Source organism: Balaenoptera physalus (assembly GCF_965194825.1).
Source record: "Balaenoptera physalus genome assembly, chromosome: 12".
In the NCBI taxonomy this organism is placed as follows: domain Eukaryota; kingdom Metazoa; phylum Chordata; class Mammalia; order Artiodactyla; family Balaenopteridae; genus Balaenoptera; species Balaenoptera physalus.
Window position 1 is genome coordinate 90042710 of NC_138897.1, and position 23828 is coordinate 90066537.

The following is a 23828-nucleotide window of genomic DNA, read 5'->3' on the forward strand; positions in this document are numbered from 1 at the left end:
ATATGCAGTGTGACTGTACCAGTAGTTAAAATATTGAAATACTTCTCTACCAGTTGGTAAAAGCCACGGCCCAACCCCCCCTCCCGGGACCCCAGACTTCCACACAATCCAGCAAGTAAGAACCACCACCAGGAGGTCTTCCTGTGTCCCGTCCTAAGCCTCTCTTCTGATTGAGCTGTTCTGCTGGGTAATATTTCTCGGCGCCATGGGCTGGTGGGCGTGGGGCGCCCCGTCCCTGATGGAAAAAAACAGGTGGCATTTGTTGGGTCTCGGCTTTCCCGGGAGGTACAGAAGCCCCAGGGATTTAGAGGAGACAGGTCTCTGTTATCCTGCACAAGCCCCATGGAGAAAGACAGACAGACATGGATGTCTGTGCTGGGGTCCTGGGGACGTGAAGGGGCTCCTGGACACTGGCCGGAGCCCCCAGGCCACCCAAAGTCTCCCCACAACTACACCAGGCAGGGCCGGGGGAGAGTTAGTGGATGGAGAAACCTAACCAGGCGATGAGGCAGACGGCCCAGGAAGAGGTCAGAAGTCAGGGGTCAGAGGTAGTATACTTTATTGACCGGGTTCTCCCAACATCTTGCAACCCCGCTACAAAGCCAGACCTGGGCTTTGCCAGCGTCCCGTCCACTGGACAGGGAAGAGAACGCGACTCCCGAACGTCCAAAGGGCCTCAGAAGAGCAGAGCGGCAGGGTGGATGTGGGAAGGGGCCGCCAGCCAGGGGAGGGGCAGGGGGAGGGGCTAGGGCTGGGCGCCGGGCCAGGGACACCCCGAGGCTCCGCCAGGCCTGGCCAGCCCCTCACTCCCCCATTTAAGGTCCGTAGTGGTTCACAGTGAGACTGGCTTAGATTTGGGAGGGCGGAAGGGGTGAGGGCAGGCAGGCGCCTTCCACTCCCCACCCACCCTTGGCCTGACTCACAAAGCTGGGAAGAGGGAGAGACAGGAAGTCCCCTCCCCGTGTCTCCCCCCACCGCACCCCGGGACAGGGAAGCCCCTACTCTCCAGGGGCAAAGGGTAGAGGCCTAGTTCTCCCTGACATCCCCAAGGCTCTTAGGAAGGGTCATTCACTCCCGGCTCAGAAGTCTCTAGAACATCTCAGTGAACTTGCCCATCACTGCTCCCAATTAGAAAAACGTTTTTGAAATCTAGGAGATTGGGGCCCATCAGAACCAAGCAGTAAAAAACCTGGTTAAGATCTTGGTTTAAAAAGGTAGCTCTACCTTCACTTAGAAACCTTGGGAGACCAGCTGGAGAGACCAGTGCTATCTCCACTGCCCAGACTGGAGGGGGTGGCTCATGGCAGCAGGGGGCTGGTGGTGGCCCGGGGAACAGGGTGGGAACCGGGGGCAAGACGCAGGAAGCGGGGACACGTGGGACAGGGCAGCTGGCCCTCCAGTGCCGTGGACCTGGGCTCGGAGGGCAGCGGGGGTGGCCGGGGGGGCCCCCGTGGGCACATCTGCCAGGTGGGCACTGGAGCCTCTGCCCCACCGGGAGAGGCAGGGCCCACGGTCAGGCCTTGTGACTGCCGTTGCCCGGCGGCTCCCTGTGGCCGGCCGTGCAGTCCGAGGCGGGCTCGAGCCCCAGCATCTGCCGCTGCACCAGCCTGGCGTACAGGCCGCCCTGGGCCAGCAGCTGCTGGTGTGTGCCTTGCTGCACCACGCGACCCTTGTCCAGCACCACGATGAGGTGGGCCCGCTCCACCGTGCTCAGCCGGTGCGCGATGATGAGCACCGTGTGCTTCTGCAGGTTGCCGTGGATGGCCTGCTGGATCTGCGGAGACAGGAGGGCGCCGGCTCACGCGGGCATCTCCGCCGCCGGCTCACGCGGGCATCTCCGCCGCCACCCGCTGCCCCGCCCGGTCCGGGCGGGGATCCCAGACCCGCCGCGTCCTACGGACGCTCAGCCTCCCTGAGGCTTCCTCGCTTGTAAAGCGAGGGCTGGCACAGGACCTGCTCCCTGGTTTTCGTCCGCGGGGGATGCAGCTCAGAGCCCGACACAGGGCAGTGCTCGGCGAATGACAGAGGGGCCCCTGACACGGCCGTCTCTGGTCTTCCTGCTCCTTCCTCTAACCTTGGCCTTGGTTAACGGTCTCACCGTCAGCCCCGAAGCTCACGCCGACAAAACCCGGCATCACCTGGTTCCTCATCCTTCCCTTATCACCCGAATCCGACCCATCAGCAAGTCCTGTAGCTCCATCTGCCCGGCGTGTCTCTGTGCCATCTTTCCACCTCCGCCACCGTTCCTTCTTGCCTGCATGCCTGCAACTCTCCTGCCCTGCCCCCATCCATTGCCCACGTGGATTTAACATTTTTAATCAGTTCTTGTTGAACTCATGCTCCAAGCCCTCCAAGAGCTTCTTGTCCCATTTAGGATAAAATCCAGACTCCTGGGGGAATTTCAAGGCCGTGAAACTATTCTGCATAACGTGACATTCTGCATTTGTTAAAACCCATAGAACGCGCGACACAAACAGTGACCCCTAATATGAACTGTGGCCTTGAGTTAATAGAAATAATGCATTAATGCCAGCTTGTCAACTGGAACCAATGTACCGCTAATGCAAGATGTTAATAACAGGCGACACTGTTCGTGCTGCGGGGAGGGGGATATACGGGAACTCTCTGTACTTTCTGCTTAATTTTCTTTAAACCTAAACCTGCTCTAAAAAAATAAAATAAAAATCTATTAATGGAAAACAATCCAAACTCCTTTCCAGGGCCTGAGGAGCTTGTGTCCCCCTGTGACTCTGTCCTTGCCTCACCCCACCGCCAGCCACGCTGACCTTGGGGCTTGGCTGTGGACCTGCTCTGGGACTTTGCCCCCACTGCCCCCTCTCCCTGGGACTCTCGTACCCAGCCCCCCTCTGGCTGTCTCCTTTCCTTTCTGGTCTCAGCTCAAGTGGGACCTGATGACCCTGGTTCTGTTGGCATGAACTGCAGGATTCTTGGCACGTGTGACCCCATCCAAACTCTGCACTAAGACGGCCACACTCCAGGGGGCTTCTGCAGCTCAAGGCCTTGTTGCTAGGATGACCCCAGCCCCTAAATGCCCAGTGCTGCCAGGAGAATTGACTGTTCTAGACATCACCTGACAGTGGGCCCCAGAGCTCCCTTTCTTAGAGCATTTACCAAAAAGGGCTTATAATTGTAAAACCTTCCCCTGTCCCCTGGAGATATATATGCAGATCTCCTAAAACTCAGGAATGTTTTTCTCTAGGACCTGAATGCCCTCTCACTGTAATCATGGGAAGGTTAGGGCCCCCGTCTCCCAGTCTCCGTAGCGGACAACCGCTGCTGGCCAGCAGCCATGGGGACTGATCACACTTGCACTGCCCAGCCCTTTGTGAGTTTCTCCTGGTCCCCCACTCTTGCACCATCCCTACACCCTCAATCTCCCTGTGAAAGGCGCCATCACCACTGTCACCCCTGCACAGGAATGGGGCTCAGCTCTTTTCCCTACTGACAGTAGCTACTAATAAAATCTGTTTTCCCAGCTTTAATGTAATGTCCAGCAGTGTTTCTCTTTGACAATAGTGACCCTTCCCTCAATCTCTCTATCACATGACTATTTCTTCTTCTTTTTTTGTTGTTTGTTTTGGCCACACTGTGCGGCACCTGGGATCTTAGTTCCCCAACCAGGGATCGAACCCGCGTCCTCTGCCCTGGAAGCGCGGAGTCTTAACTGCTGGGCCGCCAGTGAAGTCCCCACATGACTGTTTCATTTTCTACATAGCACAGGCCCCAGGGTGAACTCATGCTTATCTCCTTGTTATCTGTCTCCCCCTCCGGACTGGAAACACCTTGGGGGCAGGGGCCAATGTAACCCCGGTGCCTAGAACAGCGCCTGGTGCCCGGGGGGCGCACATTAAATACCTGTGTAATAAATGAATTGACCCATGGAGGGACTGAGGTAGCTGGTCCTCTTCAAATACACTATGGGGCCCTTCTTTCTTTACCAATGAAATGAGACTCAGCGGGTAAGAGACACGCTCAAGCCATGAGCTGCAGGGTGGGGCTCCTATCCACGTCCCACACCTCCTGACCCCTAACCCAATTCCATATAATTTCAACACCTAGAGCCAGAGGCTGGGCCAGGGTGACCACGCCCTGGGCCTCCTCTGCCCCCGCTCCCTGCCCTCAGCTCCGGAACACCCTAGTCCGGGAAGCTGATGGCCCGGGAGAGTCCCTGCAGCCGTCCGCGGGGTGGAGGGAAGACTCTGGCCACCTGGAGCTGCTCTAGCTCCAGCATCACCCGTTACCCCGCAACTCACCAGGTACTCGCTCTCTGCGTCCAGGGCGCTGGTGGCTTCGTCCAGGATGAGAACGGGTGGGTTCCGCACCAGAGCCCGGGCCATGGCCACCCGCTGCTTCTGGCCGCCCGACAGCTGGGCACCCTTCTCCCCCGTCTCTGCGTGGCAGAGACACAGGGGCAAGTGAGCGGCAGGTGAGGCCGGGGGCCCTGGGGAGCAGCGAGCAACCCCCGCCTCCGCCCTGCCCTGCTGCCACAGGAGCTCTGCTCCCCAGGAAAAGGTGGGGCTAAAAAGGCCACAGGCTGGAAACCTCATGAAAGGATGCTCTGACTCCCTGTTCATAAGAGGCGTGCAAATTACAACTACGTGCAACTGGTACCAAGATACCAACTTTTACCTATTAATCTGGCAAAAATCCAAACGTTTGACAGCACACTGTGCTGCTGCGGCTGAGGGGAAAGGGCACTCCCTCCTCTCCCTGAGGTACTGCTGGTGCGGGCCCTGTGCTGCCGTGCACACGCCGCGGTGTCTATCCGGCTGTGCTGTACAAGTCTACAGCGCACAATTGCAGAGGCACAGCCCTTGGACCAGCAAACCCATCTCTGTGAATATTTCCTACAGATTCACCTTCTCATGCAGTGACTCACAGCACTGTTATTGCAAAAAAACAAAAAACAAAAAAAAAACACAACCAAATGTCCATCAAACAGGAAACAGGAAATCAGTTCTTCTTGAGTAAATTATTATAAAGCCACACAACAGAATACTATGCAGTAGTTAAAAAAAGAGCAGCTTTCTAGGTATCAATATGGAAAGGTCACTTAAAAAAGCCGGGGGGCAGAATAGAAGGTGCTGGTTTTTTTTCTGTAAAAGGGCGGGAGGGAATAAAAATACATATTCATATTTGCATGAAGAAACTCCAAAGGACATGTAAGAAAATAATGAAAGATGTTTTGGTGGGGGCAGGGGGGACCTGGCGGTGAAGACCGGGATGAAATAAAACTTTGCATTGGATATCGTTACATCTACTTTTTTAGTTTTGAATTGTATGAATAGTCCCATTGCGAGAGTTAAAATTTTTAAATATGTTAAATAAAATCTATAAGTTAATATATTGTTCAACTTATTAAATTAAAATATTTACTAATATAAAATTAAGTCTCTATAATTAATGAATATAATACATATATTATTTTTAAATAATAACATTTCGGGGACTTCCCTGGTGGCGCAGTGGTTAAGAATCCACCTGCCAATGCAGGGGACATGGGTTCGAGCCCTGGTCCGGGAAGATGCCACGTGCTGCGGAGCAACTAAGCCCGTGCACCACAACTACTGAGCCTGCGCTCTAGAGCCCATGCTCTGCAACAAGAGAAGCCACTGCAATGAGAAGCCCCCGCTCACCACAACTAGAGAAAGCCTGTGCGCAGCAACGAAGACCCAACGCGGCCAAAAAATTAAAAATTAAATAAATAAATAAATTTTTAAAAAATAAAAGAAAAAAGTGTCTTTTTTTAAAAAAATAATGTTTTGGAACTAAACAGAGGTGGTAGTTGTAAAGCATTGTGAATGTACTAAATGCCGCTGAATCGTTCACTTAAAATACAGTGGTTAAGTTTATGTTACGTGAGTTTAAGCTGGCAGAGGGCAGTGCGTAACTCAGGGGTGCATCCCTGAGGACGGACCTCCAGGCACAGCGGAGGCGACGCTCTGGGCTCTGTACCTGTATTGTAGCCGTCCTGGAGTTCCATGATGAAGCCGTGGGCATTTGCTTTCTGTGCGGCCTCCACCACCACCTCGAAGGGCACGGTGGGCAGGCCGTAGGAGATGTTGTCTGTGATGGAGCGCGCAAACAGCACTGGCTCCTGGCTCACCAGGGAGATCTGCGGAGGAGGAAGGATGGACTGTGAGAGGCCTGGAACACGTCTGTCCAGCTGTCACCAGGAACCTCACGAGCCCTGGGCCTGAGTGACGCCGGGAGCCTTAGGTCTGGAATCTGATCAGGGCCCGCGGTCGGCAGCTGCATTCAGCTGCCTCTCTTCTTTCCGAACAGTGGAGTCCACTTTCTGCACAAGCCCTCAGCCTCCCTGACCAGCAAACTGGGGCCCCGCTAAGCTTGCTGCTCTGGGCCCAGTCAAGCTCCCTGACCTCCAAGACGGAGCTTACTGGCTGCCCCTGACCTGGAAGAAAAGAGAGAGAAAGAGTGTAGAGTGTAACTCTGTGAGTTAGCCTGTCCCTGGCGGGAGGCAAGAGGGCACAGCAGACCCAGGCCACAGGGACCCCCCTGGCTGGTGCCCCCTCCCTGTAACAGAGCGACGGAAAGGAGCTATTGTCTCATGGTCTCAGTTTTAGGAATTTGTATGTAGTTGGAGGATATCATTGCAACACTATAAATAGCAAAAAAGGAAAACAAAACAATCTAATTCTCCATAAATAGAGGATTGGTTAAATGATTACAGTGCACCCATAAAATCAAACTGTAATATATATATCACATTTCTATTTTTGTTTAAAAAAAGCATATGTGCCTTTATATATAGATATGTTTATATAAAGGTAGGAAACACGTTGGAAAGGATATTGACTAAACTGCCAATGCTGGTTCCCGACACGGAGTGGAATTCAAAAGGTGAGGTGGAGTCACCTCACATCTTTGTTATAAAATTCTCTGAATATATGGGAATATGGTTAGGTTGTTGAGTTTTACTGCTTTGGGTTTACGAAAATTAAAAATTCAAATTTATAGAGAAGGTATTCACAAAAGAGGAAATCCAAATAACCAATAAACATATGAAAAGGGACTTAACATCTTTAGTCACCAGGAAAATGCAAAAGACCTCTACACTGAACTACCTCTAAATACCAACTGGTACAGATTCAGGACTGGCAATATTAACAGTCTGAGAAGATTAAGTGTCTGAGTATGTAAACTATCGCAAAGCCTGAACAGCTCTTTCTAGGAGCCACTTCCAGAACTCTGGTGGGCAGCAGCCTGGTGGGGGCAAACCTGGGATCACTTCTCCACCATCTGTCTCTGGTTATATACACATAGGTGGGAAGATTTCACAATCTGTGGCCTCCACCAGCATCTACAACTGGCCAGAAGTTCTGGAATCTCTGTGCCAACTCTCAGGCTCTCATATATCTTAATGTATGTAGACGATGTAAATAGTGTCTGCTTAATAGTTGGTGTTTCTTGTATAGTGTGCAGCCTGAACGACCGTCCAGGGCATCCCTGCTCTTATGCCAGCACAGGATCAGGTGTCGAGTCTACTTTTCTGAGAGTATTACCCAAAACTGTAAGGTCATGAATAGCCTCCTTTAGATACTGGAGATAACTTAAATGCAGAACAACCTGAACTCTCATCCACTGCTAGTGGGAATGTAATGTGTAAAAAAAAAAAAAAAAAAAGTAAACCACCTTAATGGCAGTAACTACTAAAGCTGAGGCTCTGGGTGAACCTACCCACCCATGGGTACCATGATATGGACTAAACTGTCCATATCGGTATTGCTGGTAATAGTAAAAAAACAGGAAACAACCGAAATATCCGTCAAGAACAGAATGTATAAACGGACTGTGGCATGTTTACACAGCGGATTATCTTCCAGAAATGAAAATGAATGAACTACAAACACAGCCTCAACCTGGAAAACTCACAAATAACACTGAGTGGAAGGAACAAGACACAAAGAACACACACGTTACGGTTCCAGCCAGACGGAGTTCAAAACTAGCAAAACACAGCTGCGCTGTTCGGGGAGGCGCAGAGACGGGAACAAAAGAAAAGCACGGAAATGACGATCGTGAGCATCAGGCAAGACGCTGCTTCTTGGGGGGAGAGTGCTGGAATGTTCCACTTCTTGAACTGGTGACAATTCTTTGAAATGTACGTGTGTCTTGAGCCCTCTTCCCTGCACCTGTGTGCGTGCTTGCGGGAGAGAAGGTCAGACAAGGAAAGGGCGGAGGAGGGCAGCAAAGGCCCGTGCACGTACCACTCGGTGCAAGTACTTGTGGTCATAGGCGCTGATGGGCTTCCCATCCAGCAGCACGCGACCCCCTTCCAGGGGGTAGAAGTTCTCCAGGATGTTGACGCAGGAGCTCTTCCCACTGCCCGACGGCCCCACGAGCGCTGTCACCTTTCCTGGGGACAGGCTGAAGGAGACATTCTGCAAGGAACACGCAGACACGGTGTGGGGCCCCTGGCTCATATGCTCTGGCCTCAGACGCAGGCGGGCACCCTTCCCAGCCTGCCCCACCGCCGGCCCCCAGAATGCTCTCCTTTCTAGGATTTGGCAGCACTTTTATACTTGTCTCCTTTGCCTGGAATGTTCTTTCTGCAGAGAGCCATCGGCTGGCTCCTGCTCCTTGTTTAGGTCTCATAGCAAATGTCACCTCCTCCGAGAAGCCTTCCTTGACTGCTAATACCATCTCTGCAGACTACCCCTGACTTATTGCCTTCCTAGCACTTCTCCGGGAATCCTCTTGTTAATGATCTGTCTTCAGTGTTCCTGGCCTTTCATGTTCCTGGCTGCATTGCCATGGCCTGGTCTGTAGGAGGTGTGTGAGAGATGGGATGAGGGAAAGGATGACTTGGCGTTGGGGGGGGAGTGGGGGGGCTTGGGCCCTCTCTCACCTGCAAGACTTGGGTGTGGGGCCGAGTGCGGTAGGTGAAGGTCACGTTCTCAAAGTCCACCCGGCCCTCCAGGTGGTCGGGGGCCAAGTTCCCATCATGCACCATGGTTGGCTGCCGGTCAATGAACTCGAACACCTTCTCCGCGGCCCCCACTCCTTGCATCAGGCCGCTGTAGACTGAGCCCACGGACTGCGGGGGGAGTAGACACACGTTCCTGATCCAGCGACACCCCAGTCCTGGGACACACACCCCCACCCCCGCCACGGTGCCAGAGAGCTGAAGGGCGTGAGGAGAGAGCAAGAACACAGCAGCAGTTCTGGGGGCGGGGTGCCCACAGGAGGCTGCTGGAGCCCCACCTGCTAGTACAGCAGATCATGACGACAATGAAAAAACGAGGACAGCAATAAAAAATACTGGTGCCTTGTGTGTTACAGCTAAAGCTCACCACCGTCCAGCACAGTAGGTGTCATCACCCGCCAGAGGAGGAAACGGAAGCACAGAGAAGTTAAATGAACTAGGCAGAATGTGGCAGAACAGGAATCGGACCTTCCTCTTTCAGCTGTCACAGAATTTTTAAATTTCAATTTTAAAAATGGCCCTTAATTTATACTATACATCTCCTTGGGTAAAAATATACACAAGTATAAGTGTGAATAATGACTCATTTCACTGAGTACTTATATATGTTACGAGGTAGGTTCTATCATTATCTCCTTTCTGGTGATATGGAAACTGAGGCACAGAGAGCTCAAGTAACTTCCCCCAGGTCACACAGCCAGGAAGTGGCAGAGCCAGGATTCGAACCCAGGCATATCTGGCTCCCGAGTTCAGGCCCTTATGAGCTGTGACTGCGGGTCCTGGTTGATGAAATGGGGGTGATATTAGTACCACTGTCATGGTTCCGCGAAGACAGTGCCCAGCACATAGTAAACCCCCAAGACACCACAGCTATGGCTATTATCATAATATCTGGATATAATTATTCCTATTGAGATACAAGTGCTGTGTATAAGTTGTCCTTCTTGCTTCATCCCAGAGGTGGCCCCGGTTATCCGAGTACTGTGTCTTTCGAGTCCTTTCTCTGTGCTTTTACAAACACATGCACGTATGTAATTAAATCATTTTGAGATGAAAAAAAACCCCACAAATGGGATCAGACCATCCTTATGACTCGGGGATCAGCTTTTTCACTAACAGCATGTCTTAGGGTTCTTTCCATGCCAGTGCACACAGCTCTACCTCATTTCTGTGGCTGTTGCCTAGCTTTCATAGCACAGATGGACTGTTTCTAGAATACAGATGTACTGTATTCACCCAGTCGCTGGTTGACAGGCATTTAACTTTTCACCATTATAAACAATGCCGCACTGAACATCCCGGGACACGTGTCTTTGCCCACTAGTGTGGGTATTTCTGAAGCATGGATTCCGAGACGCTGATTCAAATGACACTGCATGGATGACTGTAGCTAACGCAAAGTGCCATCTGCAGCAGACGCTAACCCGCCCCTCCCCTGCCGCATCTTTGAGCTTTATCATTGCAGGACACAGAGGCTCAACCTCAACGCCGGAGGGCTTTGTGGGGGGAGGGAGGCAGACCAGAGAAGCACCCCAAGCCTCCTCCAGCAGTGACTGATGGCAGCTTCGGCACAAGCACCCCAGCTCCCTAGTCTCGGGACCTGCCGGTGGGCGGAGCCAAATTAAGACATAATCTATTAAAAAAAAAAAACCCACTCTGTTCTTTTTCCATGGAGCTACTCTTTAAAGTGGGTTAAAATAAAGTCAGACCATCTGGCTCTGAAGTCGGTTCCCCTACGAACGTGGTGGGCAAGTCGTTTAACCACTCTGAGCCTCAGCTTCTTCTTCTGGGAAACGGGGACTGGAGTAGCACTGAGACCGAGGAGAATCTTCTGAAATAATTGCTGTCGTTGCCACTTTGCTCCTTAAATGGAGTTGCTGTCACTTGTATGTATTACTCTCTTTACTAGTATTACTGGTATTATCACGTTCTTTAGAAAGAAATACCACCTCCCGTGGACCCTGGAGCACCCCCATTTAGACCCCTCTCCCCGCCCTCTCCCTTCTCCCCAGGGCCCCCCCAGCCGGCCCCTCACCTCCATACAATCTCCCAGGACAAACTCGTAGATAATGAAGGAGATGAGATTGCCGCTGGTCATCTGCCCTGAGATGACGAGGTGGCCCCCGTAGTAGAGGATACTGACCTGGACCACCAGCAGCGTGAGCTGGAGGGAAGAGGGAAAGGGGGGTCTGAGTCGTGGGGGCCCTGGCTCAGACCTTCCCCCCAGCCCCTCTGTTCCCTGCCCCGCAGGGGAGGTGAGAGCAGCTGTGGGCTCCTCACTCACAGCCAGACTGAAACTCCAGCCTGCAGCAGGGATGGCCTCCCACAAGCTGGGGCCCTTCTGTCACTCATGCCCTCCCTGCCCCCGCCATGGAGTTTTTCCCTGCAAAGGCCCCCAGCTGGAAGAGGCCATGAGCCTGGCTGGGAACAAGGCTTTCTTTGTAAGGCCCTGGCACACATACACAGCCCCCAAGCGCCTCAGCGAGGCCAAACTGGAGCTATTAGTCTTCTCCTTATTGGGAAGAACATGGTTCAGAGAGGCTGAGTCCACTGGCTAAGGTCACACAGCAAGCCAGGCAAAGCAGATGAGTTCTGCGTTTCCATGAAGGAGGGGCTATGTCCAGGGTGTACTTGCCTCCAGCCCCCTCTGGTGCCTGGGGGAGTGGTCCGCGAGAGGAGTGGGACCTGCGTACCCATGACAACCCACTGGGTCCGTATTTTCCCCTCCCCATCCCAAGCCAGCGATGCTGGGTCAGAACTAGATCAATGGCTGGACCACAGTGCCTTTGCACAAGCAGCAAGAGGCGCCCCTGATGGTGGGCAGATTGCCAAGAGGCTTGGCTAGCTGAGCTGGATTTCAGGCCCTTCTTCTCCCTGGCTGGGCACTTTTGAGGGGTGGCCCACCCTGGGGGAACCCAGAAGGTCCTTATTCCCTGCTTTCCCTGTAGACCACCCTCTCCTTCCTCCCCCTAAACTCTAAACCCTCCTCATTCCTACCCCAGCTGTTCCCCAACAGCCCACCCTCAGATGTGGCCAGCACACAGTGACAGGACCCAAGTGCTCCTTCTCCAGGTGGGGCTAAAACTCACCCCCAGGGAGTGAGCTGGACACTCTAATGGGGGCATGTGTGTGGTTGTGACATAGGACCTGCAGGGAAGCGGCCGAGGATGGGTCCCAGCTGGCCTTGGGGTGACTCCCCACCTTGGCAGGGACGCTTCCCTAGCTGGGAAAAGAAAGCTCCTACCCTGCCACCCCATGCCCAGGCGAGAGGGAGAGAGGAGGTGCCCTGTTTGAGGACATGCACCGAGAGGCTGAATTCCTTTCCAGAAAGATTCTCTGAGGATAAGCAGAAAGTTGGGACAAAGTCAAGTGTCACATCAGCATGCCTGGACCTGGGCTAATGCCCTGATCTAGGGGTCCCCCATCTTTGTGTCAGACCTGCCCGGGCCGGGGCACGTACCCCGCTGCCCCAGACGTAGTACATGTAGGCCGCAGCCTCCTTCCTGTTCAGCTTGTACACCTGCTGCAGCTTCCGTGAGTACACCTCCGCCTCCTCCTCCTCGTTGGCAAAGCTCCGGACTGTCTTCATGGCGCTGATGGTCTCCTCGGCCGTGCTGCTGGCTCTGGCCAGGGCATTCTGCACCTCTTTGGAGAGCCTCTATGGGTGGGAGGGGCGACAAGAAGGAAGAGACCCCAAAACAGACAGTCTCACCCTCTGCCTGAGCCCCCAGGCCTCTCTGGGGTTTTCTGTCTTTAGTTGGTGCCAGTTCTATGCAGGGAGTTCCAGGGACAGGGGGATAAGACCCAGCTCCCCTCCTCCCCCATTCCCTTCTAGCTTGATTTGCTGAACTCAGAGAACAGACTCCAGCTGGGCTCTTAGGGTGAGTTCCTGAGGCTCTAGCTCCTGAGGCATGGGGGGCTGACCATGAAGTCATCTCCAGTATTCAGAGGAGGTTATGCGTGACCATACAGTTTTGGGTAATCCTCTGAGAAAAAGAAGTCTCAATACCTGATTCTGTGTTGGCATAAGAGCAGGGATGCCCTGGATGGTTGTTCAGGTTGTACACTACGCAAGAAACACTAACCATTAAGGAAGCACCATTTACATCCAGCAACATATATTAAATTAGATGAGAGCCTGAGGGTTGGAACAGAGATTCCAGAACTCCTAGCCAAGTTGTAGATGGTGGTGGAGACCACGGGCTATGAAATCTGCCCTCATCGTGTGCTTATAACTGGAGACAGATGGCTGAGAAGTGGTTCCAAGTACATGACCACCAGGCTGCTGCCCGCAGAGTTCCAGAAGCCGCCCTGGGCCACGCTATTCAGGCTTTGCAATAGTAACCACACTCAGAATCTCACACCAGCCAGGAAGGCTGCCCAGGAGGCTGAGACAGTCTCCTACATAGGCATGTCCCATGACCTGCGAGTCATGCCCAGGCCATCGGAAGCATGCAGTATACTCAGGCGTCCTGGGAGAAGCCAGGCTGTGCCTTGAGTCATGTCTGGCTGCAGGCGATGTGTGTGGTTTGTGGCGATGGCTGTATCCTACACATTCGGGCACAGGTACGAGACCTAAACAGGGCTTCCTTGAGGTCCTGCCCGGTTGAACTTAAAGGTGGGGCCTGAGGTGTGTGCAGAGGCGGGGCTGGTGCAGGGAGCTCCAGGGTTTCCTTCCCCCTCCCAGGGGCTGGCAGGAAGGCAGGAAGGGCGGTGTGGAAGGGAAACGGCTCCAACTCCAACTCATATATTTACTTTTTCTACTCAGGGAGGAAAACAGTGAGGCCGGTGACCCAGAACTGCTGGGGAGAGGGCCCTCCGGGGTGGTGGGCTCTGCCAGAGGTGACACATTGGATTGTGGGGAACGGATCCATCTGGGGGCTGGCCTCAGGTCATGGGCACCAAGGGTTCCGACCAAACTGGGGACCCTGAGCTGATCACGTGTCCAAGCCCCTGCTCAGGAGTGTCCCTGCCCCCGCAGGCCTGGAGCACTGGGGAGGGGCCGCCTGCAGTGTCTGAACCCAGCCTGGCTCCGCTAGGGCTCAGGGGCACCCACCATCGCAGGAAGCAGGAGGAAGGTGAGGCAGGGGCCTAGCTTACAGGCTGACCCTTCTGACAGAGGCAGTGCCAAGGGGCGGCCTGAGGAGACTGCTGCCTGCCCATCACTGCATCGTGGGCGAGGGCCTCGCTCCCAGGGGCCTGAGCCCTACCCCCCGACACAAACATACAGAAAGAGAGCAATCTTTGCACTCAGAGTGAAAACCAAACTTCCCGCAAAGGCCGACACCATCTGGCCCCTGTCACCTCCCTGCTCTCCCCTCACTCCTGGCTCTGGCCTCACCGGCCTCCCTGAGGCTCTGCAAACGCACCAGGCACATTCCCACCTCAGGGCCTTTGCACTGGCTGTGCCCTCTGCTTGGAATGTGCTTCCCCGAGCTGTCCACCTCTTTACTCAAATGCCACCTTCTCAGAAAGATCTATTTAAAACTACAACCAGCCCCAATGCTCCCAATCTCTCTTCATTTTTCTCCTTAGCAGTTATGATCTTTTACTGTATTATATATTTTCATTATTAGCATTGTTGTTATTTATTGTCTGTTTCTCTTATTAGAATATAAGCCTCCTGAAGGCAGGGGCCCTGTCTGTTTCATTGATATATCCCAGTGCCTGGGATGCGGTAGGTGCTCAATAAATATTTACTGAATGACTGAAATGAACCAGTGAATGAACGCAAATGCAGCCCTACGATGAGTCCTTCACTAGCCCCTGGTGGCCCCCTGAACCTGCCTAAGGGGTCACTCAGGAGCTGCCAGCGCTCAGACCCCAGCAGGGACCAGGCGGGGCCTACCTTGTAGTACTTGCCGTAGACGTCAGACACCATCATGATGATGGGGAAGCCCATGAAGGTGACCAAGGAGAGCTGCCAGGAGAGGCTGAACATGAAGACCACCACGCCCGTGACCTTGACTGTGTTCCGCAGGAAGATGTTGATATTCTGGGAGACCAGGTCGCTGACCATGGTGGTGTCCGAGGTGAGGCGGGAGATGAGGTCCCCTAGAACACAGGCAGCTCAGCTCCCGCTGTGGCAATGGGGTCATTGTGGGCAGCGGCAGGGGACCCTCGGGGAGCCCAGACCTTCCCCACCTTCTGGGCGGGGTGGGGAGGGAAGAAGAGCAGATGCCCCTTGAGGGCTGCTCTGAGCCCAGGCCTTGTCACCAGCATCGTGCTTCAGCTCCACACCTCCCAGAGCACAGAGGAGGCAGCTGAGGCTCAGAAAAGGGAGGAAGCTCGCTCAGCACCACACAGCGTGTCCGTGCCTGAGCCAGAGCCGAACCCATGTCTCCTCCCTGTCACTGGCAGAGGGGTCGCTCCCCTCTTCCCTCACAGAAATAACAATCTGGGCTGTGGAGGAGAGGGGCAGAAAGCCCTTTACTGACTGCTGGATACTGGGCTAAGAGTTTCACAACAATCCCACAGGGCAGCTACCGTTATTGTTCCCATCTTACAGAGGAGAAAACAGAGGCTCAGAGAGGCGAAGTTAGTGACAGGGCTTGCACCCAGGCTGGTCTGCCTCAGAGCCTGGATCTTGGCCAGATGCTGTAATGTCTTCCCTGCTCTGCCCTGCATGTCCGCCCTGCTTACTCCCATAGGAACTGGACCTCTCAGGCCACAGGCCTGGGTAGTCCCGACCCTTGTGCTTCCCACAAGCCAGTGGGAGGTGAGGCCCGGTTGCTGCAGGGACATCGGGTGGCCTAGCGAGGGTCCTACAGCGGCCACAGTTCACACCAAAACCTCAGCCAGCAGGCCAGCTCCCCAGGGCTCAGGCAGGGCCAGAGGCCCAAGACAGCCTCCCGGTGTGTCCCCATCCTGAACTGGACGGAAGGAAAAGCCATCAGGACTGAGACCATGGACGTACCCACTTAAATCCTCAATGCAAGGCAAGCCCACCTGGCCGGGCCCAGCCCCAGGTCACCCGAGGCCCCAGGAGGACCAACCTGTGCGATTCTCGTCAAAGAAGCTCGTCTCCTGAGATACCAGCGAGCGGAAGAGACGGTTCCGAAGGCGAATGTTCAGTCTGGCAAATATGAGGGTAAAAATGCCGCCCCGAATACCTGCGGCAAATGAGCTAATTGCAGATAAGAGATGTTATATATAGCACGACGTCCTTCCGACAGCCAACCGCCACCACCCGCCACCCCCCTCTGCTGGCAGGCGTGGACCCCTCGCAGGGCAGAGACCGGGTGGCACCCCGACCTCGAGCCCACTCTCCAGAGCCGGCACCACCACGGGGGTTCCCTGATCCCAACAGGAGCTCCCAAGGTGAGGGCACAGAGGGGACTGCGTTTACTGTGGGTGAAGGACCCAGCTCGGCCAGCCAGACCCCTCTCCCTTCCAGAAGAGCACAGACAAGGCTGGCCCTTGTTTCCCGCTTGGAAAACCGTGGGGGGTGGGAGGGTGCTGGTGAAAGGGGAACCCCGAGGGCTGAAGCCATTTGTAGGGACAGAAGGGCGTTGCTCTAGGGTGTGGCTCAACCAAAGGGGCAGAACTAAGCCAGTTGGGGTGTTGGTTACCACGGGGACCAGCTGAGGCACAGGCTCCCCAGGGGCATTTCCTGGGCCTCCCTGGCCGCTTTTCCTCTCGGGAGCTGGCCCTGCCCGCCTTCCCCGCGGCAGGCCTGGGCGGGCGGGGGAAGGGCGTGGGTCGCTACCTGCCGATGGCCAGCACACACATGACGATGATGGCCGTGCTGAACTGCTCCATGCTCTTCTGGATGACGATGCCGTCGATGGCCCGGCCCGTGTAGTAGGGGAGGAAGGTCTCTCCTGAGGAGACAGGGCGGGCTCAGGGGGCACCTGCAACCAGGGGAGCCTACGTCCTTCCTCCTGAGCCTCCGGAAGCCCCCATACCACCCACAGTGCTGACTCCACCGTGGGGTTTCCCCTCTTGGCAAACTCCTGCTTCTCAGCGGGGCAGGGGGCAGGGAAGGGGTCCCACACTGCTTAATGCCCTCTCTTTTTAGAGAACAGGAACACGGGAAATGTGAGTTACTTAATCTATACAGACAGGTTCGTGCTATCGTGAATGATGGCGACCGGGCATCGAGCACACAGAGTCAAGGGGCTCCCGTGTGACAGTTCACCCCCTCTGCACGTGGACTCTGAAGTCGGCTCTGTTATCACCCATTTTACAGATGAGGAAAGTGGAGCTGAAAAGATGAGCTGACGCTCGCCCAGCCACACAATTGGTGGCTGACAGACGCCAAAGTTCACTTCCTTCTTCTCTTTGGCCGAGGGTTCAGAGTCCAAATTCTAGACCCTCAGAGTATGTTGATATTCTGGTTCTGAGCAATGCTGGAAATTGCCACCCCGCCCCTCTTGATGGGGCACTTTACAGTTTGTCAGATAATTTCTTACCCATATGTCCTGCTATATCTTCACAACAATCCTGGGTGGACGTGGGGAGGGGGGCATTGGGCAGGGATGTCACCCCATTTCACAGAGGTGGAATGGGAGACTCAGAGAGGCTGAGTAATTCGCCGAAGGTCCCACAGCAATTAAGAGGAAGGGCCAGGACTCAAACCCAAATTGCTTCCAATGTGGGGGCTCGTTCCTTGTGTCTTCCCTCCCAATAGCCCAGAATAAATGCCCGCTCCCATCTTATGGAAATCATGGACACGGAATAGAGGGTGGTCAGGCCAGGCTGTGTCCCCTGTTTTCACTGCAGCTCTTTCAGCAGCCATAGCCTGGCTCAGGGCTGGGCATACAGGAGTCACTCAATAAAGGTCAATGAATGAACCCTGGGCAGGTGGGGCAGGCCCTTCCCTGGTCAGCTCTGCAGGGCTGGCTCACCCAGGACAGTGAGGCTTTCCATGGCGTTCTGGCGCCCTCTGCTGGTCTCAGCGCAGGGACCACAAGGCGGCAGCCGAGAGGGCCTCTGTCTCCCCTGTGTCCTTGGCCAGATGGGGTCTCCAGCCACCCCTGTGAAGTTCTACCTCAGCTGAATCTCTGCCTCAGTTTACCCACAGGGAAGTAAAGGGCATCAGCGAGCTCTAGCAGCATTATGATTCCAGCAAGCACCAGTGATGATATTAACCACCATGGACATTTATGGAGCCCTTGCTGGGTAGGGTGCTGTGCTAAGCAGGTACACAAACTCTTTTGTCCAATCTGCCCAAGAACCAGGTGAAACTCTCTAGTCCATCAACAAATCCTGTGGCTCCACCTTCAAAATATTTCCAGAATTTTCTGCCTCTACTGCCCCACCCGGGTTTGTCAACAGCCTTTGGACTATCTCAGCAAACCCCTGGTTCCCCCTGCTGCCACCTTTATCCCCATCAGCCTGTTCTCCACTCAACGGACAGTGGGAGCCTGTGAAACCCAAGGCAGATCATCTCATCCAGGATCAAAGTCAAAGGCCTTACAGTGGCTGACGGCACCCTGCACGACTGGGCCCTGCTACTGAGCTGCCTCATCTTCTTCTCTCCCCCCCAATCCCTCTGCTCCAGCTGCACTGGCCTCTCTGCTTTTCCTTTAACAATCAGGCACCTTCCTGCCTCAGGACCTTTGCACGGGTTGTTCCCTTTGCCTGGAGCAGTTACCCCAGATAGCTGCTCCCTCATCTCTTTCAAGTCTCAAATGCTTCCCAATAACCCCACAGGGGGTCTATTATCATTCTTCCCATTTTACAGATGAGGAAACTGAGGCTCAGACGAGGCTAAGTCATTTGCCCAAGGTTATTGTAGTTAGGTTGCCATGAAATCCATATCTCAACGGGAGATACTCAGCACTAAAACTAACCATTTTTTTTTTCACAATGGGTGGTTGTTCTTTTAGATTATAAGGTTTCAGAAAAAGCTGAACCCTACTGGATGCTTGCTGATTGAAAAATAATTGTTAATAATCACAGTACCTAACTTTTATGAAGAAGTACCTAGTTTCGCCAGGCACTGTGCTTCACCTCATTTAATTTTCACAATAACCTGAAGAAGCCCTCATTACAGGATGAGAAGCCGAAGCTTGGCCACGTTAAGTAAACTTGATTAAAATTACTGATGAAGTCGGGGGGCCTGATTTCAAGTTGAAGCCCATAACCTTGACATAATCCTGCAGGCTGGTGCAATCTGCTCGGCTGTATTTTAGGACATCTGTATTCCCTAAGGGCACACCAGCTGACAACAGCACCCTGGCAGGCAGGGAAAACGAGGCCGTGGGGGCAACATCTGCCAACACAGGCAGGACGGTCATTCATTCATTCATTCATTCACTCAGTGAATCTGATTCTGTGCCAGGTACCAGGGGCCCTGGATGAGTCAGACCTGGCCCCTGTCCGCGAGGGGTTCAAAGCCTGGAAGGGGAGATAGGAGAGTGGACGCGTGATTTTCATGTCACCAATGCTGTAATTAAGGGCCACGGTCGGCAGAATCTGAGTAGGCGTCTCAGGAGCAGACATTTGGGCCTTGAAGCATGAGTAGGAGAAACTATCTGGTTAAATGAAAAGGGGTCATTCCAACACTCACGGCCACTAAAATTTACTGGGAGCTTTCTATGTGCCGCGAGCTGTCCGAGGTGTCTTACTCGGATTAACTCACTGAACCTCACAACCCCGCAACTGCTGATGCCCATTTTACAGATGACGAGATGAGACTTAGAGAGGTTAAGTAACTTGCCTAAAATCACACAGCGGTTAAGGGGCCGGGACTGAGAGGGTGGAGGATGGATGGTACGAGGAAATGGGCTCTGGGGTTCGCCTGTCCTCTTTGAGATCACTCTGGCTTTGTGGCTACTCCCAGACTCTGTCCCTGGGAGTTAAACATGTAACGACTCATAGCAGCTAACCTTCCTGTACTCATCATGCCGTACCAAGCTCTGTACCTGTCCTGCTCCTCTCTGTCTTTTTATTCAAACTTTACAACACCTTGGGATAAGGATGCTCCCGATCCCCATTTCACAGAAGGAGGAAGTGAGGCTCTGAAAGGTTTGAGCACTTGCCCGCGGTCACACAGCCGGGCCCGGAGCAGGGCTGGGATTGGTACCTGGGCCTTGTCACCCCCGGAACCCGTGGAGTTTCCACCCTGTGATGTCCCTTCCCACCCACGTTGCTGGAGTGTTGCTTTCAAACTGTTTGGACCAGATCCACAGTAACAGATACAATTTACACCACCAACCAGGACACACACACCGGCGCACACAACTAAAATAAAAGTTTCACAAAACAATACTTAATCTTACCACAGACTACATACCCTGATGGCTCTATTCTATTCTGCTTCATTACAAAAAATGCTTTGAACCTATAAATGCCATTTCTAGGAACTTATCCTACAGATATATCCACATTTATACGAAACATGTATGAACAAGAGAAAAAGACTCAAAACAACCCACGAGTCCAACAATGGGAGACCGACTAAATAATCTATGGTACAGACACACAGTGCAGTATTACGCAGCCAAATAAAAGAATGAGATACTGATTGGAAAAATTCCGGGATATATTGTTAAGTGAGAAAAGCAAGACACAGAACGGAGTGTAAGAGGTGGGGAGAGTGACGTGTACTTATTTGCTTGTAGCCGCACAAGGAAACGCTGGAAGCATATACAAGAAAGGAATAAAAGTGGTTTCCTGCCCACATGGAAGCTTCCGGAACGTTTTTCTGTAGTTAGCCCCGGGCACAGGGACCAGGGTACCCAGGAGCAGAATTAGGAGTGAAACTCTCAATGTTTACCTTTGTGTATCAATTTGATGTCTGAACCACATAAGTAAGATGTTAAAATCTGAGAGGAAAGAAGAGGGCCATCGCTTACCCAGTGCTGCCATGATGAGGAAGAAGGAGGCGGCCACGAGGAAGGCGATGTCGGGCTTGGTGTAGGACAGCAGCTTCTGCAGCGTGGCCCCGGAGGCCTGCTCGGACGCGGGCCGGTCCTCCCCAGGGAGGCCCTCGGCCTCGGCCCCCGCCCCCCGCTCGACGGCCTTGGCGTCCGGCTGCACTGTGGACAGCAGCCACCAGAGCAGGAAGGACGCAGCGAGTGAGATGTAGGTCCACACGAAGAGGGCCCAGAACCACGGGTCCCGGACCGGCTTGCGTACCTCGGAGAAGAGCAGCAGCTTCACCATGGTGTAGATGCCCGCGAAGAGGCACACGAGGGCAATGACCGTCCACGAGGTCCGCAGCCGCCGGGGCCCCAGGGTGCTGTTCTTGGCCACGCCGATGGTGGCCCCCAGCAGCAGGCAGCTGCGGTACAGGCAGGCCGCCCAGAGGTCCAGCACCGAGTCAAAGATGTTGAAGTGCCGGATGTCCTCCAGCAGGCTGCGGTCCAGGTGGCTGAGGACGTAGATGGCCGTGGTCATGCCGACGTCCAAGCTCATGAAGGCCAGGGTCACCACCACTGCCTTCCACAGCTGCATCCTGCTGGCGGGTGGTGGGCAGGCACCGAGGGGCAGGCTCTAGCTCATGGGGGCAAGGCCATTGTCTGTGGGGCGAGGCCAGACCTGTAGGGGCAACAGGGAAAGGGGTTCAGGTGTGCTACTTGTTGGCTGTGTGACCTTGGGCAAGTCACCTGACATCTCTGAGCCTCAGATTCCTCATCTGTAAAACGGCAGTGACAAGAATACTGATTTCACAGAGGTATTGTGACGGTTCCACTCATTCAAGGAATATTTACTGAGCGCCCTCTGTGGGCCAGACTCTGTTCTTTGCACTGGGGATTTAACAGTGAACAAAAATAACAAAGATCCCTGCTCTTGTGGAGATGAGACACTCATGTCAGAGACAGATAATAAACATAATAACTAAATGATACAGTATGTTAAGAGATAGGGCTGGGGTGTGAGGAACGAGGGGCCATAACGGGTGGTGAGGGCAATTTTAAATAGTAGACCAGGGCTTCCCTGGTGGCGCAGTGGTTAAGAATCCGCCTGCCAATGCAGGGGACATGAGTTCGAGCCCTGGTCCGGGAAGATCCCACATGCCGCGGAGCAACTAAGCCCATGCGCCACAACTACTGAGCCCGCGTGCCTAGAGCCCGTGCTCCGCAACAAGAGAAGCCACCGCAATGAGAAGCCCGCACACTGCAACGAAGAGTAGCCCCCGCTCACCGCAACTAGAGACAGCCCGTGCGCAGCAACGAAGACCCAACACAGACAAAAATAAACAAACAAACAAACAAATAAATAAATAGGGGGCCAGGGAAGACCTCGCTGTGAAGGTAACCCTTGAGTAAGACTGGAAGAGGTGAGGGAGTCTGCCACGTGGAGATCTGGGGGAAAAGCATTTTGGACAGGTGGAACAGACAACGCCAGAGCCTGAGGTAGGAACGTGTGGCTTGAGGGAGGCAAAGAGGCCCCATGAGGTCAGAGAGGTGAGGGCGCAGGGATGTGCAGGGCTCTGCAGATGAAACTGAGATCAGCAAAGGATGTAATGAAGAGTCATTGTCTTATGACCACTACCACTACTACTACTATAATCATTAATTTCTCTGAACCTGTTTCTTCTTTTGTAAAATGTTAGCAGGAGGTTTAATATGTGAACATCAGGTCTGGGCACAGTGCCGAGCCCGTAATAATTGCTACTGATTGTTACCACATATAGTGCATGCTTAGTAAACGTTTGTCCACTTCCCTCCTCCCCACATCAGGCCTTCAGTCTCCCCAAATAAACCTGAACCCTCTTAGACCAAGAAGGGGTGTCTGCAGGCCCGTGAGCAACCCAGAGACGTTTGTATCTGCCTGGAAGTTTCCAGAATCTTTTCCTCCAGCCCAGGTTGCCCCTCGCCCTCAGCCCTAGCCCCTTGTGGTTTTCTGGAGCGTGATGTCTGCTTTGCCTAAGGTACGTCCCACGTTGGGTCCTTCAGGCCTGGACCAGGGCCTGGGAGACGCCAGGAGCTGCAGAGACACGGAGGGAGGTGGGCCTGGGGGCCTGAGTTTGGGAGTGGGGCTTGTCCAGGGCAGGACTGGGACCAGACTGGGTGTGCTCCTGAGTGCCACCTCATGACTTGGGTTCGTCCCTTTCTCCCCTGGGGTCTTTGTTGCCCCATCTGCAAAATGGGCAAAGCTCTGGAGTCCCCAGCGGAGGGGAGAGGTGCAGAGCAACAGGAGGGGTGACTGTGAGTAGTGACTGGGAACGGGGGCCAGACTGAGAGACCCTCTCCCCCCACAGCTCCAGTGCTCAGACCAATGTCAGAAACCGCACACAACCCCACGAGGCCGGTGCTTCCACATTCCCATTTACAGCTGGGGAAACTGAGGCACACAGAGGCAAAAGCACATGGCCCATATCACTCAGCCAACAAAGGCCCAAGCCAGGACTCGAGCCAGTGTGTGAAGGGTCCCAGCACCTGACTCGCAATCTCGGTACCACATGCCTGACACACAGCAGGTGCCCAATTACTACAAGCAAACAGTTACGCAGCACAGCCCTTCCTAGCAGCCCCGCCCTTTATGTGGGTCACGTGCTTTGTATGTGTCTGCTTATTTAATCCTCACAGCAACTTTACGAGATTTACACTATTATCATCCCCATTTAGCTGATGGAGAAACTGAGGCCCAGAGAAGCTAATAACTTGCCAAAGATCACACAGCTGGTGAGCAGCAGAGCCGGCATTTGAACGCAGAGCTGTCTAGTTCCAAAAGCTGGGCTCTAAACTGCTAAGCTAAAATGCTTGTCGATATAGCAGGTCCTTACTCACAGCAGCCAAGATACGGAAGCAACCTAAATGTCCATCGACAGATGAATGGATAAAGAAGATGTGGTACATATATACAACGGAATACTACTCAGCCATAAAAAAGAATGAAATAATGCCCTTTGCAGCAACGTGGATGGACCTAGAGATTATCATACTAAGTGAAGTGAGTCAGAAAG

The 23828-nt window shown here is 53.7% G+C and overlaps 1 protein-coding gene across 11 annotated transcripts in view; it reads right to left on the reverse strand.

Annotated features, from left to right (window-relative positions):
* Positions 1 to 542: 542 nt before the first annotated feature.
* The window catches only part of ABCB9 (ATP binding cassette subfamily B member 9), a 30155-nt gene continuing 6869 nt past the window's right edge, over positions 543 to 23828 (reverse strand). For all 11 annotated transcript variants that reach the window (XM_082418234.1, XM_082418232.1, XM_082418236.1 and 8 more), the window contains 11 exons: positions 20773 to 21457; positions 16677 to 16791; positions 15964 to 16094; positions 14817 to 15022; positions 12429 to 12626; positions 11004 to 11132; positions 8891 to 9079; positions 8250 to 8423; positions 5977 to 6136; positions 4275 to 4411; positions 543 to 1774 (listed from right to left, as the gene is read on the reverse strand). In XM_082418234.1, the coding sequence (XP_082274360.1) occupies positions 1514 to 1774; positions 4275 to 4411; positions 5977 to 6136; positions 8250 to 8423; positions 8891 to 9079; positions 11004 to 11132; positions 12429 to 12626; positions 14817 to 15022; positions 15964 to 16094; positions 16677 to 16791; positions 20773 to 21373 (2301 nt within the window). In that variant the 5' untranslated portion in view covers positions 21374 to 21457 and the 3' untranslated portion in view covers positions 543 to 1513. The remainder of the gene's footprint in view (positions 1775 to 4274; positions 4412 to 5976; positions 6137 to 8249; positions 8424 to 8890; positions 9080 to 11003; positions 11133 to 12428; positions 12627 to 14816; positions 15023 to 15963; positions 16095 to 16676; positions 16792 to 20772; positions 21458 to 23828) is intronic.